Source organism: Anolis sagrei, chromosome 11 (genome assembly GCF_037176765.1).
Source record: "Anolis sagrei isolate rAnoSag1 chromosome 11, rAnoSag1.mat, whole genome shotgun sequence".
NCBI classification, from domain to species: domain Eukaryota; kingdom Metazoa; phylum Chordata; class Lepidosauria; order Squamata; family Dactyloidae; genus Anolis; species Anolis sagrei.
The window spans coordinates 4202442-4217500 of record NC_090031.1 but is presented as its reverse complement, the minus strand read 5'-3'; the positions used below and the strand labels follow the sequence as shown (position 1 = coordinate 4217500).

Genomic DNA, 15059 nt, shown 5'->3' with positions numbered 1-15059 from the left:
TCTTCCTCTAAACAATTTCTTGTTGGTTAGATTGGGAATAATAATAATTAATTATTATTATTATAATAAATAATAATAGTGATAGTCTTCCTCTAATCAATTCCCTGTAGGTTAGAAAATTATTATTATTATTATTATTATTATTATTATTATTATCAGCGACCGTAATAAAGTTTTATCCATTTCTTGTAGGTTAGAATAGAATTACTATTATCAGTGACCATAATAAAGTTTTTAATTTTAATTCTTAATAATATAATAATAATTCTTAATAATATAATAATATAATAATAATTCTTAATAATATAATAATATTTCTTCGAACCATTTCTTGTAGGCTAGGACAGAATTAATGACAACAACAATAATATTCTCCCAACCCATTTATTGTAGGTTGGAACGGAATTAATAATAATAATAATAATAATAATAATCTTCCCATTTTTAGGTTAGATTACACCCTTGAGGGGCAGAGTGGGATGATGCTGATTATTATTATTATTATTATTATTATTATTATTATTATTATTCTGACACAAAAACACATTATGTCACAGCAAACAAGATCTATATGCTGGATTTCGTATCACAAAATCACAAGTCGAACACTTCCCCAGCGTCTAGGACTGTGTGATGCATTATTATTATTATTATTATTATTATTATTATTATTATTATTGATCCATTATTTGAAACACAACAAGATGAGTCCACATCAGACACTCTACTAGCTGTTGAATTGGATTACACGTCGGACACTTCATTATTATTATTATTATTATTATTATTATTTGAAACACAACAAGATGAGTCCACATCAGACACTCACCCAGCTGTTGAATTGGATCACACGTCGGATACTTCTATTATTATTATTATTAGTAGTAGTAGTAGTAGTAGTATCCTGCTTTGCTTTCAGGAAAAGTTGTAGTATTTGTTGATAGTTTTGCTCCACATTTTCCAGTCATTAACACCAAATAATAAACAATTTCCTGCTATTTCCCAGAAACGGGCCTCGAAGGCTGAAAGCAGTGCTGTGAAGCTGAAGCAGGAGAACGCCCTTCTGCAGGTATCTATTATCATTGTTATTATAAATTGTGTTTCCCATTTTAGGTTTTTGTAAATACTAAAATTTTGGTTTTGTTCTTGGCCCAAAGGTTCAGGTGGAGAATTATAGGACGGAAAAGGAAGCCATGAAACGCAATGCAGATGTTGCTTTACATAACCTTCTGATGGTGTTGACGAAATCCAGGTTATCCATCAAGTAAGTTTATGATAATTGTGTGTGTTTGTGTGTATACACACACACACAATGATAGAATATTATATATATCATATATATGTAATATTATATATATAATATAATATTATATTACATATAAATTAATATATTATATATATTATATCATGTATATATATAAAAATTATATATATATATAATAAAAATATTAAATTGTAAAAAATATAATAAAAATATTATATATATATAAATTAAAAATAATATCCTATCATTGTAATTATGAATATTATTATATTACAGGCAATTGCTTTCGGGGGCAGAAGAATTGGAAATTGTCGCCGAATTCCTGAAATCAATGGACAAAATCACTGAAATGCCAACAGATTCTCTCTGAGTTTTCAATATTGGATTTTTCTAACCCTTTGCCCTTTGGTTGGGCCTGATCTGATTCAAAGAGCCTCACTATACATATATTTTCACTTATTTTGACTTATATGCTCACTTTTTGCCTTTTATATGTGTGTATATATATATCAGTGTTTTCAATTAAATTCCCATGAGATGTATTTATTTATTGTGTCAGAAGCGAATTGAGACTACAGTTGTAATGTATTTAAAAACACAAACAAAGTTAAAAACTAGGTTTTCTTTGTCCAAAATCTGGCCACTTGGAGTGCCTCTGGTGTCGCTGCGAGAAGGTCCCCCATTGTGCATGTGGCAGGGTTCAGACCACATTACAATAGGTTGTCTGTGGTTCACACTTGCATGTCATGTACTCCAATTCTTGGCCTCTGCATCTTGTGGTGCCAGAGTGCAGTCTGTTCAGCACCTTCCAAGTCGCCTCATCTTCTGTGTGCTCAGGAGGGAGTCTCTCAATCGGCCATTGATTGAGGTTCTGCGTCTTAACCTGCCACTTTTGGACTCTTGCTTGCTGAGGTGTTCCCGCGAGTATCTCTATAGATCTTAGGAAGGTATTTCTTCATTTAAGACATTGGCATGCTGGCTGATATCCGAACAGAGGATGGGCTGGAGATGTCACTGCCTTGGTCCTTTCATTGCAGGCTGCTACTTCCTGAGAGATACCAGGTGATGCAATACTGGATAAACAGTATCATTTCTCCAGCGGCGTAGGGCGTAAATGTCCTGTGATCATACACTAGGTCTCATTAAGAGCCACATCCATTGTTTTAACATGGTGAGATGTATTCCATACTCAGAACACGTATTCAGCAGCAGAGTAGCCAAGGGCAGATGTCTTCAGTGTGTCTAGTTGTGATCCCCAGGTTGTGCCAGTCAGCTTTCGTATGGTATTATTTCTAGCGCCCATGTTTTGCTTGATATTCAAGCACTGCTTCTTATAAGTCAGAGCACAATCCAGAGTAACTCCCAGGTATTTGGGTGTGTGCAATGTTCCACTGGGATTCCTCCACAGGTAATCTTCAGAGCTCAAGATGCTTGTCTGTTCTTAATAGTATATGTACTATTAATAATGTTGTGGTGTAATATATTATATATACTGCAACTTATGATACAATACAATATATAATAGTATACTAATAGTATAATATACTGGTAGTGGTATAATAACATAGTACAATATAATACAATAATTATATATTATATGTTACATGTGATATTACTAATGATATTGCAGTACAGTGGTAAAGTGCAGTATAATATATAATAATATTGTACTATGCTTATATATATATGATATTGATAATAGTATACCAAGAAAAAAAAAGATAATAGTATAGTGTAATGCAATATACAATAATTATACAATATAATATAATAATATTAATATATTAAATATAATACCACTGATAATCTAGAAATAAAAATGTAATGTTTGTTTGTGGGATTAATATAACTCCAAAACCACTGGATGAATTGACACCAAATTTGGACAGCATATACCTAACAACCCAATGTATGTCCTTCACTCAAAAAATTTTGATTTTGTCATTTGAGAGTTGTAGTTGCTGGGATGTATAATTCACCTACAATCAAAGAGCATTCTGAACTTCACCAATGATGGAATTGAACCAAACTTGCCACACAGAACTCCCATGACTAACAGAAAGTAGTGGAAGGGTTTGGTGGGCATTGACCTTGAGTTTGGGAGTTGAAGTTCACCTACTTCCAGAGAGCACTGTGGACTCAAACAATGATGGATCTGGACCAAACTTGGCACGAATACTCCATATGCCCAAATGTGAACTCAGATGGAGTTTGGGGGAAATAGACCTTGACATTTGGGAGTTTTAGTTACTGGGATTCACAGTTCACCTACAACCAAAGAGCATTCTGAACCCCACAAACGACAGAATCGGGGCAAACTTCCCACACAGAACCCTCATGTCCAACAGAAAATACTTAAGGCCACCCAGTCCAACTCCCTTCACCAGGGCAAGAAAACGTAACCAAAGCTCTCCTAACAGAGAGCCATCCAGCCAAGCCATAGATAGATAGATATGATTCAAGCACACAGAGATACAGTATCATAGATTTGAAAGGGACCCCTGAAGGACAATTCTATGTTGCATGTTCCAGAGTGGGCAAACCAGACACTCTCCACATCAACACTGACAAAGAAACAGCAAGAAATACTGTTTACTCACAAGCATAAAGGAATTACATCTATTAGAAACCAACATTTTCTCATTTATTTTCCAGATCACCAGACTGGGCCACAGCAATGCCTGGCAGGGGACGGCTAGTATATTAGAATATATGACATACTTTCATAATTGTGGAGGGCTTCTGTTCAACCATTTCAAAGCTTTCTGTTTGAGCAGTGATGGCATGATCATCAGCATAGATCAGTCATGGGCCAACTTGGGCCCTCCCTCCAGGTGTTTTGGACTTCAACTCCCACAATTCCTAACAGCCGGTAGGCTCTTAGGAATTGTGGGAGTTGAAGTCCAAAACACCTGGAGGGAGGGCCCAAGTTGGCCCATGCCTGATTGACAATGTCATAAGGTGCTGATAAAATATAAAATAAAATGCTATAAAATAAAATGCTATAAAATAAAATATAATAAAAATGCTATGATATCCAGCACTTGTGGTGTGCAGCTTTTCTCTTTCCTCAGAGGTGTCAACTTGGTGAATCTGCTGCTCTCAATGACTAGTTCTACATTTGTCTATTTTGGACTTCAACTCCCAGAAGCCTCAGTCGACGTCGCCAATGGGGAGGCCTTCTGGGAAACGAAGTTCCACCTCCACGCTGTCATTTTTGTTTCCTCCCGCTGTGGATTGGCTCTTTTCCTCAACGAGGGCGTGGCTAGCGTTGTCTGCCGCAGAGGAGCTTCGATTATTGGACGGCGCCGAGCGCGTCGTGTGATTGGTCCAAGCTTGTGAGGGAAGACGAAATTTCATTGGCCGCCGGTGGGGAGCCAGGAGAAGATGCACGAAGAGGGCGGGGCAACTCTAAGCGTTGCTAAGCAACGAGGCGAGGCTTCCACGGCGCCGGACGAAAGCGGGGTTGACGTCACTTCCTGGTGTTACATTAAAAACACTCCCACAACTTCCGGTCAGTTTCTAGTCAGGCATGTTGGCGTGAAGACTTATAAAGCCGTCATTTACTTGCAGTTATTGGCTGGTAAGGCTCAAATATTGACTTTTTTAACTGAAAGGACTGAAAAATAACCCTAATAGCCTATATTATATTTATATATAATATAAATATATATAATATATATAATTATATGTTTTTATATATTATTTTTATATAATATAAATATTAATATATATTATATTTATATAGTATAAATATTTGTATAATATATGTAATAATAAATATATTATTATATATATAATATTACCTATCTATATAATTATATTTATATAATACAAACATTTATATATTATATGTAATAATAAATAATATATATTATTATTATATATAATGTTATCTATATATATATATATAATTATATTTATATTATATAAATATTTATATAATATATGTAATAATAAATAATATATATTATATATTATATATTATATATATATATATAATTATGTAATTATATATTTATATATTTTATATTTATATTATATAAATATTTATGTAATATATGTAATAATAATATATATAATTATATATAATATTATATATGTTGTTCATTCGTTCAGTCGTCTCCGACTCTTCGTGACTTCATGAACCAGCCCACGCCAGAGCTCCCTGTCGGCTGTCACCACCCCCAGCTCCCTCAAGGTCAGTCCAGTCGCTTCAAGGATGCCATCCCTCCATCTTGCCCTTGGTCGGCCCCTCTTCCTTTTGCCTTCCACTTTCCCCAGCATCATTCCCTTCTCTAGGCTTTGCTGTCTCCTCATGATGTGGCCAAAGGACTTCAACTTTGTCTCTAGTCTCCTTCCCTCCAATGAGCAGTCGGGCTTTCTTTCCTGGAGAATGGACTGGTTGGATCTTCTCGCAGTCCAAGGCACTCTCAGAACTTTCCTCCAACACCACAGCTCAAAAGCATCTCTCTTCCTTGGCTCAGCCTTCCCTAACGTCCATCTCTCACATCCGTAGGTGACTACAGGGAATGCCATGGCTTGGACTAGGCAATGGATCTTTGTTTCCAGTCTGATGTCTCTACTCTTTACTATTTTATCGAGACTGGACATTGCTCTCCTCCCAAGAAGGAAGCGTCTTCTGATTTCCTGGCCACAGTCTGCATCTGCAGTCATCTTTGCGCCTAGAAATACAAAGTCTGTCATGACCTCCACGTTTTCTCCCTCTATTTTCCAGTTGTCAATCATTCTTGTTGCCATAATTTTGGTTTTTTTGACGTTTAGCTGCAACCCGGCTTTTGCGCTTTCTTCTTTCACCTTGATTAGAAAGCTCCTCAGCTCCTCCTTTCTTTAGGCCATCAGAGTGGTGTCATCTGCATATCTGAGGTTGTTAATGTTTCTTCCAGCAAATATTACAAATATATATATATATATATATATATTGTTAGTAAAGCACAGGAGACAAGATTGAACTGTCTTCAACTGTAGCCCCCTTCTCCACTCTGGCTTGAACACACACACCATATGTGTGTTTGTATATACACACACATACATACTTATACACATATATATGAGCGACTTATGTATGTCTATATACTTGCAGCTATTTTCGTTTCTTACTTGTCGGGTGGAGCTTCTGGCTTTTCAAAGCAGATGATTCACGTGAAGCGAGAAGACCAGCCCTTGACAAGAGAGCTATGGGTTATGCTTTAAAAAACCTTTGTTTTTGTCACAGTTTCCATGTTGGATTCCGTCTTAGTGTTGTTTATGACCCTGTAAATTGTAAGTTGTCTTGTTTTTGCAGAGTTAGGTGGTGTTGGTCTCCTTTAGGAGAGAAAAGTGCAGATTGGACTACTGTAATGCGCTCTACATGGGGCTGCCCTTGAAAACGGCTCGGAAATTTCAGTTGGTCCAACGGGCAGCGGCCAGGTTATTAACTGGCGCTCCTTATAGGGAGCAGTCAACCCTCCTGTTTAAGGAGCTCCACTGGCTGCTATTTATTTTCCGGACCCAATTCAAGGTGCAGGTTCTTACCTACAAAGCTCTGAACGGTTTGGGACCTGCCTACCTGCGTGACCGCATCTCTGTGTACAAACCCACACGATCTCTTCAATCATCTGGAGAGGCCCTACTCGTGCTCCCACCTGCATCACAAGCAAGACTGGTGGGGACAAGAGAGAGGGCCTTCTCGGTGGTGGCCCCTCGTCTCTGGAACTCACTTCCTAAGGACATCAGGCATGCCCCAACCTTGGCAGTCTTTAGGAGGAGCTTGAAAACGTGGTTGTTCCAGTGTACCTTCCCAGAATAATGAACCCTTAGCATTATGTCCTCTAAAAGCACTTTATACTGATTTAGGATTGCTTGTACGTTTCCACCAATGCCCTACCTCCTCTATCCTGTTCATGCCCAGCATTATATTTTTTAACTTTAATTACATTTGGCCCAGCCATAGATTTTAAATGTGTTTTGTGGTATTGTTCAATGTTTATGCTATTTATGTATGAGTTTTATTTTTAATTGCTTTGTATTAGTATTTGTATTTTGCTTTGTATTGTGGTTGTTATTGCTTGTATTGATGTATTGTGGGCTCGGCCTCATGTAAGCCGCACCGAGTCCCTTGGGAGATGGTAGTGGGGTATAAATAAAGTATTATTATTATTATTATTATTATTATTATTATTATAAAAGTGGGATAGTAATTAAGATGACGGTCAGCATCCTGTGTGTGATTCCCTCAGTTTTGGCCCCTATCCCTTTCTCTCTTTTCTTTCCAGGATAGATACACCATCAATGGATATTGACGCTGAGCGGGAGAAAATCCGTCAGGAAATCGAAGAACTGGAGAGGAACCTGGGCCCCGGCCTGCAAGGCGTCGATCTAGATGGGTCCAGTTCCAGCCTTGAATCAGAGGATGAAGGTGCACAACTCTCTCTCTCTCTCTGCATATATATATTATTTGCGTACATGCATATTATACATACTATTTATATACAGACAGGCAGTTCCTGGGTTACAACCATCTGACTCCTAGTTATATATCTCTAGATCTCTTTATACCTCTATATCTATTTCGCTCTCTCCGTATTTGCTGTGGTTTTATATGTTTTCATGGATTTAATCTTTCTTTATATCTCTTTCTCTCTCTCTAATTATATATCTCAATCTCTCTATGTATTTCTATATCCTCTTCTGGAAACCAGTGACTTCCCAGTTAGAATGTCTTTGTATTCCTGCTCCTATTGTATCTCATCATAGTCTGTTAATTATTTTTATTCGGAATATGTGGCCTGCCCATTGTAATTTCTATTGTGATTATGTCTATTGGTATTTTATTTTATTTTTATTATTTTATTATTTTAATGTCATTTTGATAATGTTGTTGTTGTCTGATGTATATGCTTTGTTTTTATTGCTGTATTGTGTTGTCCGGGCTTGGCCCCGTGTAAGCCACACCGAGTCCTCATTAGGGAGATGGTAGCGGGGTAGAAATAAAGATTATTATTATTATTATTATTATTATTATTATTATTCTCTCAACTACTTGGCATCAGCTTCCGAAAGGCTTGTCTTTTCTTTTTCCGTCATCCGGCTCCTATTTCCTTCTCTTGACAGACGGCTCTGAAGACAGCGATGGTTCGGATGCCCAGGCTGAGATGGCAAGTAGTCAATTCAAACTGGTTTTCATATCTTATATAGATGCAGCATTTCTGTTGAAGTGAATAGATTACTGTAAAGCTGCTATAATCTTCTTCATTCTGCCTCATTTGAGCCACAAGGAGAGGAGGATAATACATTATTATTATTATTATTATTATTATTATTATTGGATCACTGTTACTGTTATTGGGTTACTATTCTTACTGAGTCACTATTATTATTGTTGGGTTCCTATTATTATTATTATTATTATTATTATTATTATTGTTATTATTATTGGGTTGTAGCTATTTGGTCGCAATAATAATAGTCACAATAATTTTATTTCTTACATTATTATTATTATTATTATTATTATTAGTTCGTTATTATCGGGTTTCTATTATTGTTAATGGGTCACTATTATTATTACTATTGGGTTGCTATTGTTATGCTTGTTGTTGTTGGATTCCTATTATGTTGTTGGATTCCTATTATTATGAAGTCTCTTATGGTTGTGCCATTATTGTTGTTGTTGTTGTTGTTGTTGTTGTTGTTATTATTAGGTTGTAACTATTATTTGGTCACAATAATTATTTTGTTTTTTTACATTATTACTATGATTATTATTGGGTTGCTATTGTTATTGGGTCACTATTACTACTATTACGATTATTGGGTGACTATTTTTATTGGGTCACTGTTATTATTGTTCTTGGGTCACTATTACTATTGAGCCTCTATTATTATTGTGCTATTATTGTTATTGTGTTGTAACATTTGGTCACAATAATGTCACAATAATTATTTTATTTTTTTATTATTATTGGATTATTATTATTATTATCGGAGGTGGATCCAAAGGACCCTCAAATGGAAGGCGAGAGCGAAGCCGTCATCCATCTCCCTCAGACGCCGGAGACCTGCCTCCAGATGAACCTGGTCTATCAGGAGATCCTTCAGGAAAAGCTGGAGGAAGTCCGCCAGCTCCTTGCCCAAAACAAGCAACAGCAGGTCAGTATTTTCCAAATACTGTAACGACGACAACAATAACAATGCTATTTTCAGTATATTATTATTATTATTATTAATTTTGGTTGTTATTGTTGTTATTATTATTATTATTATTATTATTATTATTATTCCTGGGCTGCATATCCTTCATTTCAATAGCTCTTCATTTCCTATGTGCTTTTCCAAATACTGCATTGCAACAACAACAATAAAGCATATAATAATACTGAGTTGTTGTGTGTTTTCCGGGCTGTATGGCCATGTTCCAGAAGCATTCTCTACTGAAGTTTCACCTGTATCTATGGCAGGCATCCTCACAACCTCTGAGGATGCCTTCCATAGATGCAGGCGAAACATCAGGAGAGAATGCTTCTGGAACATGACCATACAAAGCCCAGAAAACATACAACAACCCAATGATTCCAGCCATGAAAGCCCTCAACAATATAATACTTCTTGTTGTTGTTGTTATTCCTGGGCCGCATGTGATGTATTGGCAAATAATGCATGCAGATCCCAGTAAGGTGGCTTTTTGCAGCTGGCAGATGATAATTTTGTCAGCACCAATTGTGTTTAAGTGCAGGCCAAGGTCTTGCGGTACTTCACCCAGTGTGCCGATCATCACTGGGACCCCCTTGACTGGTTTGTGCCACAGTCTTTGCTAATAATTATTTTAATTGCTTTGTATTAGTATTTGTATTTTGCTTCGCATTGTAATTGTTATTGCTTGTATTGATGTATTGTTGGGCTCGGCCTCATGTAAGCTGCACCTAGTCCCTTGGGAGATGGTAGCAGGGTATAAATAAAGTATTATTATTATTATTATCATTATCATTATTATTATTATTCCTGGGCCGCATGTCCTTCAACGGCCCTTCATTTTGTATGGTAAATATTTCAATGCAATTCCCAGCATGTATTCTATTCTATTATGTTATATTATATTAATTATTATGCATTTATTTGTATTTATCCAAAGGAGAAACTGGCCTGGGATCTTTCCGGGAGGAGGGTCCCCAAGTCGTCGGCCGGGAAGCCCTTGCCGGGCAACATATTCCTGGGCCATTTCATGAAGCCTTACTTCAAGGATGTGACGTCGGGTCTCGTAAGTGCTGCGCAGTTTTGGCAAGGTTCTCTATTTTGCTCAGTGACGGACCGACTGGAAAGCAATGCTGATGCTTCCTTGGCTGCTTTCCTCCCTGTAGGGCCCTCCTGCCAACAGCGAGAAGCGGGACAAGGCCAAGCAAGGCATCAAAGCCTTTGAGGAGTTGCTCACCACCAAATGTAAGGAAGGAGTTGAGTGTAGCAGCGTCCTTAATGGGAGGAAGTGGACCCCTGTGGGGTGGAGTCCGTTGTGAAACAGTCAAGGGGATCCTCTTTTTCTTCTTCCCCAGGGAAGAGCCGGGAGAAGCAGCTGCTACGCGAGTCGGTGCTCAGCGACCGTTTGCAGCGTCTGCTCCAGCCAAAGCTCTTGAAGTAAGTAATAATAATCATAATAAATTATTATGATGTCCCTGTAGGAAGAAATGCAGGTAGAAATAATAGTAATTGTATTTGTTTCCCCAACAGCCTCAGCTATCTGAACGAGAAACTGGCAAAATCGCGGGACGAAATGGAGCGGCAAATTTTGGAAAAGCAGATCAGAGAGAAAGAAAACGAAATCAAAGAGATCAAGTGAGGGGCGGGGGAAGCATTATTTCCCTCTTTTGTGTGATTTATTATAATATTGTATAGCTAGATTATATTATATATGATGTATTATAATATGTGTTATAAATATATTTTATATAATATTTATAGAGTATATATATATATATATATATATAATATAATGTATTACAATATATGTTATAAATATATTTTATTATAATATTGTATAGCTAGAATATATATATATATGGTTTCATATTATATATGATATATAAATATATTTTATATAATATTTAGAGCATATATATAATTTAATGTATTACAATATATGTTATAAATATATTTTATTATAATATTATATAGCTAGATTATATTATATATGATGTATTATATGTGTTATAAATATATTTTATATAATATTTATAGAGTATATATATATATAATATAATGTATTACAATATATGTTATAAATATATTTTATTATAATATTGTATAGCTAGAATATATATATATGTGGTTTTATATTATATATGATATATAAATATATTTTATATAATATTTAGAGCATATATATAATATAATGTATTACAATATATGTTATAAATATATTTTATTATAATATTATATAGCTAGAATATATATATTATATATATATATGGTTTTATATTATATATGATATAATATGTGTTGTAAATATATTTTATATAATATTTATAGAGTTTATGAAAATCTTATATATATTATGTAATATATTAAATATGTCTTACAAATGTCTATATAATGTTTATCATATATAATATATATGCATAATATAAATATATACTGTATATAATATACATATAAAATGTCTATTGTATATAATTTATATGTATAATATAAATATATATGTAATACATACATATAAAGTATGTTTGTTTTATATATATATACATATATACTATATATGCTTTTATATATATATATATATATATATATATAGTGATGGAGTCTTCGAGTAGTGATACTACTGGGAGTATTAGGAGGGGAAGAAAGTCTACTCGTTAGCAACATATATATATATTATATACATGTATTGTGTGTGTGTGTGTATAGATAGATAGTCAGATAGATAGTATGAAACTTGATGCCACTCATTTCTCCCTTTGGGCTCCAGCCTCCTTCCAGAAGAGTCTCTGTTGGCGAACAGGTTTGAGGAGCATGACTGGGAAAAGATCGCCAATGTCAATGTGAGTCATTAAGATTCAGGAAAAGGGGGACGCAAACGCATGCTGAAAACAAACCTCTGACTCGGTGCCCCTCTTTAGTTTGAAGGGACCCGGAGCGGGAATGAGCTGCGGACGTTCTGGCAGAACTCGGAGCACCCCGACATCAACCGGAAAGAATGGGGCCCGGAGGAAATCGAGGCCCTGAAGGAGATCGCCCTTCGCCACAACAGCTTCAACTGGGCAGCCATTGCTCAGGAACTGGGGGTGAGATCCAATAATAATAATAATAATAATAATAATAATAATAATAATAAAGGCAGCCATCAATCGGGAGCTGGGGATCCAATAATAATAATAATAATAATAATAATAATAATAGCAATTTCAGTCAATAAGCAGAAACAATATTTATTGGGGTCTTTTAAAGCTTATAATATTATTATTATTACATATTATTATTTGAAATGGAAGGTCTAAATGGAGCGAATGAGCAAGGAGCCCTTTGTCTTTGTCTCAAAACCCACTTCTCCTCCCAGACGCATCGCACGGCCTTTCAGTGTCTGCAGAAGTTCCAGGCCTACAACAAAGACTTCAAGAAGCGGGAATGGACCCCGGAAGAGGACCGGATGCTGCTGCAGATGGTGCAGGAGATGCGGGTCGGGAAGCACATCCCCTACCGGAAAAGTGAGCAGACCTCTTCTCCCGCTGTTAGACCAGGGCAGTGGCAGTTGGGATGCAGAAAGAGGGCTTTCCATCCGCTTCCAGCCCCATTTCCATCTGTTGGTGTGTGACAGGTTTTTCAACACTCAAAAGAAATGTAGAACTAAGTTTAGATGCCTCCCCAGATTGAGGCAGTCCACCATTTGCCCATAAAGCCCAACTTGTGTATATTTGGTCTATGTATTTTAATAGTGTTGTGTTTGATCGCTCTGCTTTAACCCTGTTGTACCCCTCCTCGAGCCACAAGGAGAAGTGGGTAATGAGTAGTAGCAGTAATTATTATTATTATTATTATTAATTATTATTACTACTACTACTACTAATATTGTTGTAAGTTCAAAAATGACACCATATTATTATTATTTGAAACACAACAAGATGAGTCCACAGCAGACACTCTGCTGGCTGTTGTATTGGATCACATGTCGGACACTTCCCAAGTGTCTAGGACTGTGTGATGTATCGGCTAATAAAGTGTGCAGATCCCAGTAAGGTGACCTTTTGCAGCTGGCAGATGGTAATTTTGTCAGCGCCGATTGGGTTTAAGTGCAGGCCAAGGTCTTGAGGCACTGCACCCAGTGTGCCAATCACCACTGGGACCACCTTGACTGGTTTGTGCCAGTCTTTGCAGTTATTATTATTATTATTATTATTATTATTATTATTATTACTGCTGCTACTACTACTACTACTATTGTAAGTACAAAAATGTCACCATAGTATTATTATTAGTAGTAGAAGAAGAACAACAACAATTATACCATTCTGTTGTTGTTGCTATTGTTATTGAAATGACTATTCTGTTCATCAGTTTAGGTGTGAATAATAATAATAATAATAATAATAATAATAATAATAATTCATCCTTGGAGAGAAACAGGGTGCAAATAATAATACGCCGCTCTGAGTCGCCTCCAGGCTGATATGAGCGGGGTAGAAATAATGCAAATAAATAAATAAGATGTATTATCCTGTACCAAGATAAAGGCTTGTGATTCTATCCAAGGTTTTCTTGTAGCAAAAGAAAGGTCTAAACTATTTATGTGTGTGGATATTATTTAGATAGATAGATAGGGAGAGATACACACACACACGCAACTGCATTGTACAAACCATCAAGTAACTGGTGTTGGATGACAGAAGGAAGCACTCTGTGTGTTCCTTCCTGGGGGGGCTCTCCTCACCCAAGCCTGTCTTTCCCTTTGCAGTCGCCTATTACATGGAGGGCAGGGACTCGGCCCAGTTGATCTACCGATGGACCAAGCGGGTGGATCCCAAGCTGAAGCACGGCGCCTGGACCCCGAGGGAGGATGCCGTAAGGACCCTTAGCCTTCCTTTTGGGGGAGAAAACCCCCCTCCTCTTTTACTAATTCCGGAACGACCTGCTGGAAAAGGGGGGAGGCTTGAATCCCCGTTTCCTGCATGGACGAGTGGGGCTGGACTAGATGGCCCTTGGGGTCCCTTCCAGCTCTAGGATTCTATTACTTTATCTGACCTAGTCAGTTGCAACTTGTGGCTTTTCACTTACATTTTATTGTGTGTATTTTTACTAAATGTTATTTTAAGAGTCTGCTGTAACCTTCTTGTTCACCAACTGGTAACAAATTAATTTTTATTATTATTATTATTATTATTATTATTATTATAGTATTAGCTGCTTTGGGTCTCTTTTAAGTGTGGGATAGAAATACTATTGCTAATATTAATATTAATTATTATTATTATGGGTTTGCAAAATATTGCTATCTCTCCATCTATCTATTTTAAATTTATTAAAATAAAATAAAATAAATATTTAATTTTTCTAAATATTATTATTATTATTATTATTATTATTATTATGGGTTTGCAAAATATTACTATCTCTCTATTTTAAATTTATTAAAATAAATAAATAAATATCTGATCTTTCTAATTATTATTATAATGGGTTTGCAAAATATTGCTATCTCTCCATCTATCTATTTTAAATGTATTAAAATAAATAAATAAATATCTAATCTTTCTTCTTCTTATTATTATTATTATTATTATTATGGGTTTGCAAAATATTGCTATCTCTCCATCTA

General features: G+C 35.8%; 2 protein-coding genes across 3 annotated transcripts in view; both read left to right on the top strand.

Moving 5' to 3' along the window:
* ENTR1 (endosome associated trafficking regulator 1) overlaps window positions 1-1810 on the top strand; it is an 8653-nt gene extending 6843 nt beyond the window's left edge. The window contains exons 6-8 of the mRNA XM_060757764.2: window positions 1007-1069; window positions 1158-1264; window positions 1541-1810. Coding sequence (XP_060613747.2) covers window positions 1007-1069; window positions 1158-1264; window positions 1541-1634 — 264 coding nt within the window. The 3' untranslated portion in view covers window positions 1635-1810. The remainder of the gene's footprint in view (window positions 1-1006; window positions 1070-1157; window positions 1265-1540) is intronic.
* A 2959-nt stretch (window positions 1811-4769) lies between these two features.
* Window positions 4770-15059, top strand: part of SNAPC4 (small nuclear RNA activating complex polypeptide 4) — a 31513-nt gene continuing 21223 nt past the window's right edge. Inside the window, exons 1-13 of one of the 2 annotated variants that reach the window (XM_067471813.1) lie at window positions 4770-4847; window positions 5384-5465; window positions 7540-7682; window positions 8378-8422; window positions 9252-9415; window positions 10395-10520; window positions 10621-10699; window positions 10810-10891; window positions 10985-11089; window positions 12219-12291; window positions 12370-12534; window positions 12807-12954; window positions 14199-14305. In XM_067471813.1, the coding sequence (XP_067327914.1) occupies window positions 7556-7682; window positions 8378-8422; window positions 9252-9415; window positions 10395-10520; window positions 10621-10699; window positions 10810-10891; window positions 10985-11089; window positions 12219-12291; window positions 12370-12534; window positions 12807-12954; window positions 14199-14305 (1221 nt within the window). In that variant the 5' untranslated portion in view covers window positions 4770-4847; window positions 5384-5465; window positions 7540-7555. The remainder of the gene's footprint in view (window positions 4848-5383; window positions 5466-7539; window positions 7683-8377; window positions 8423-9251; window positions 9416-10394; window positions 10521-10620; window positions 10700-10809; window positions 10892-10984; window positions 11090-12218; window positions 12292-12369; window positions 12535-12806; window positions 12955-14198; window positions 14306-15059) is intronic. The other variant, XM_067471812.1, reaches the window with a different exon arrangement.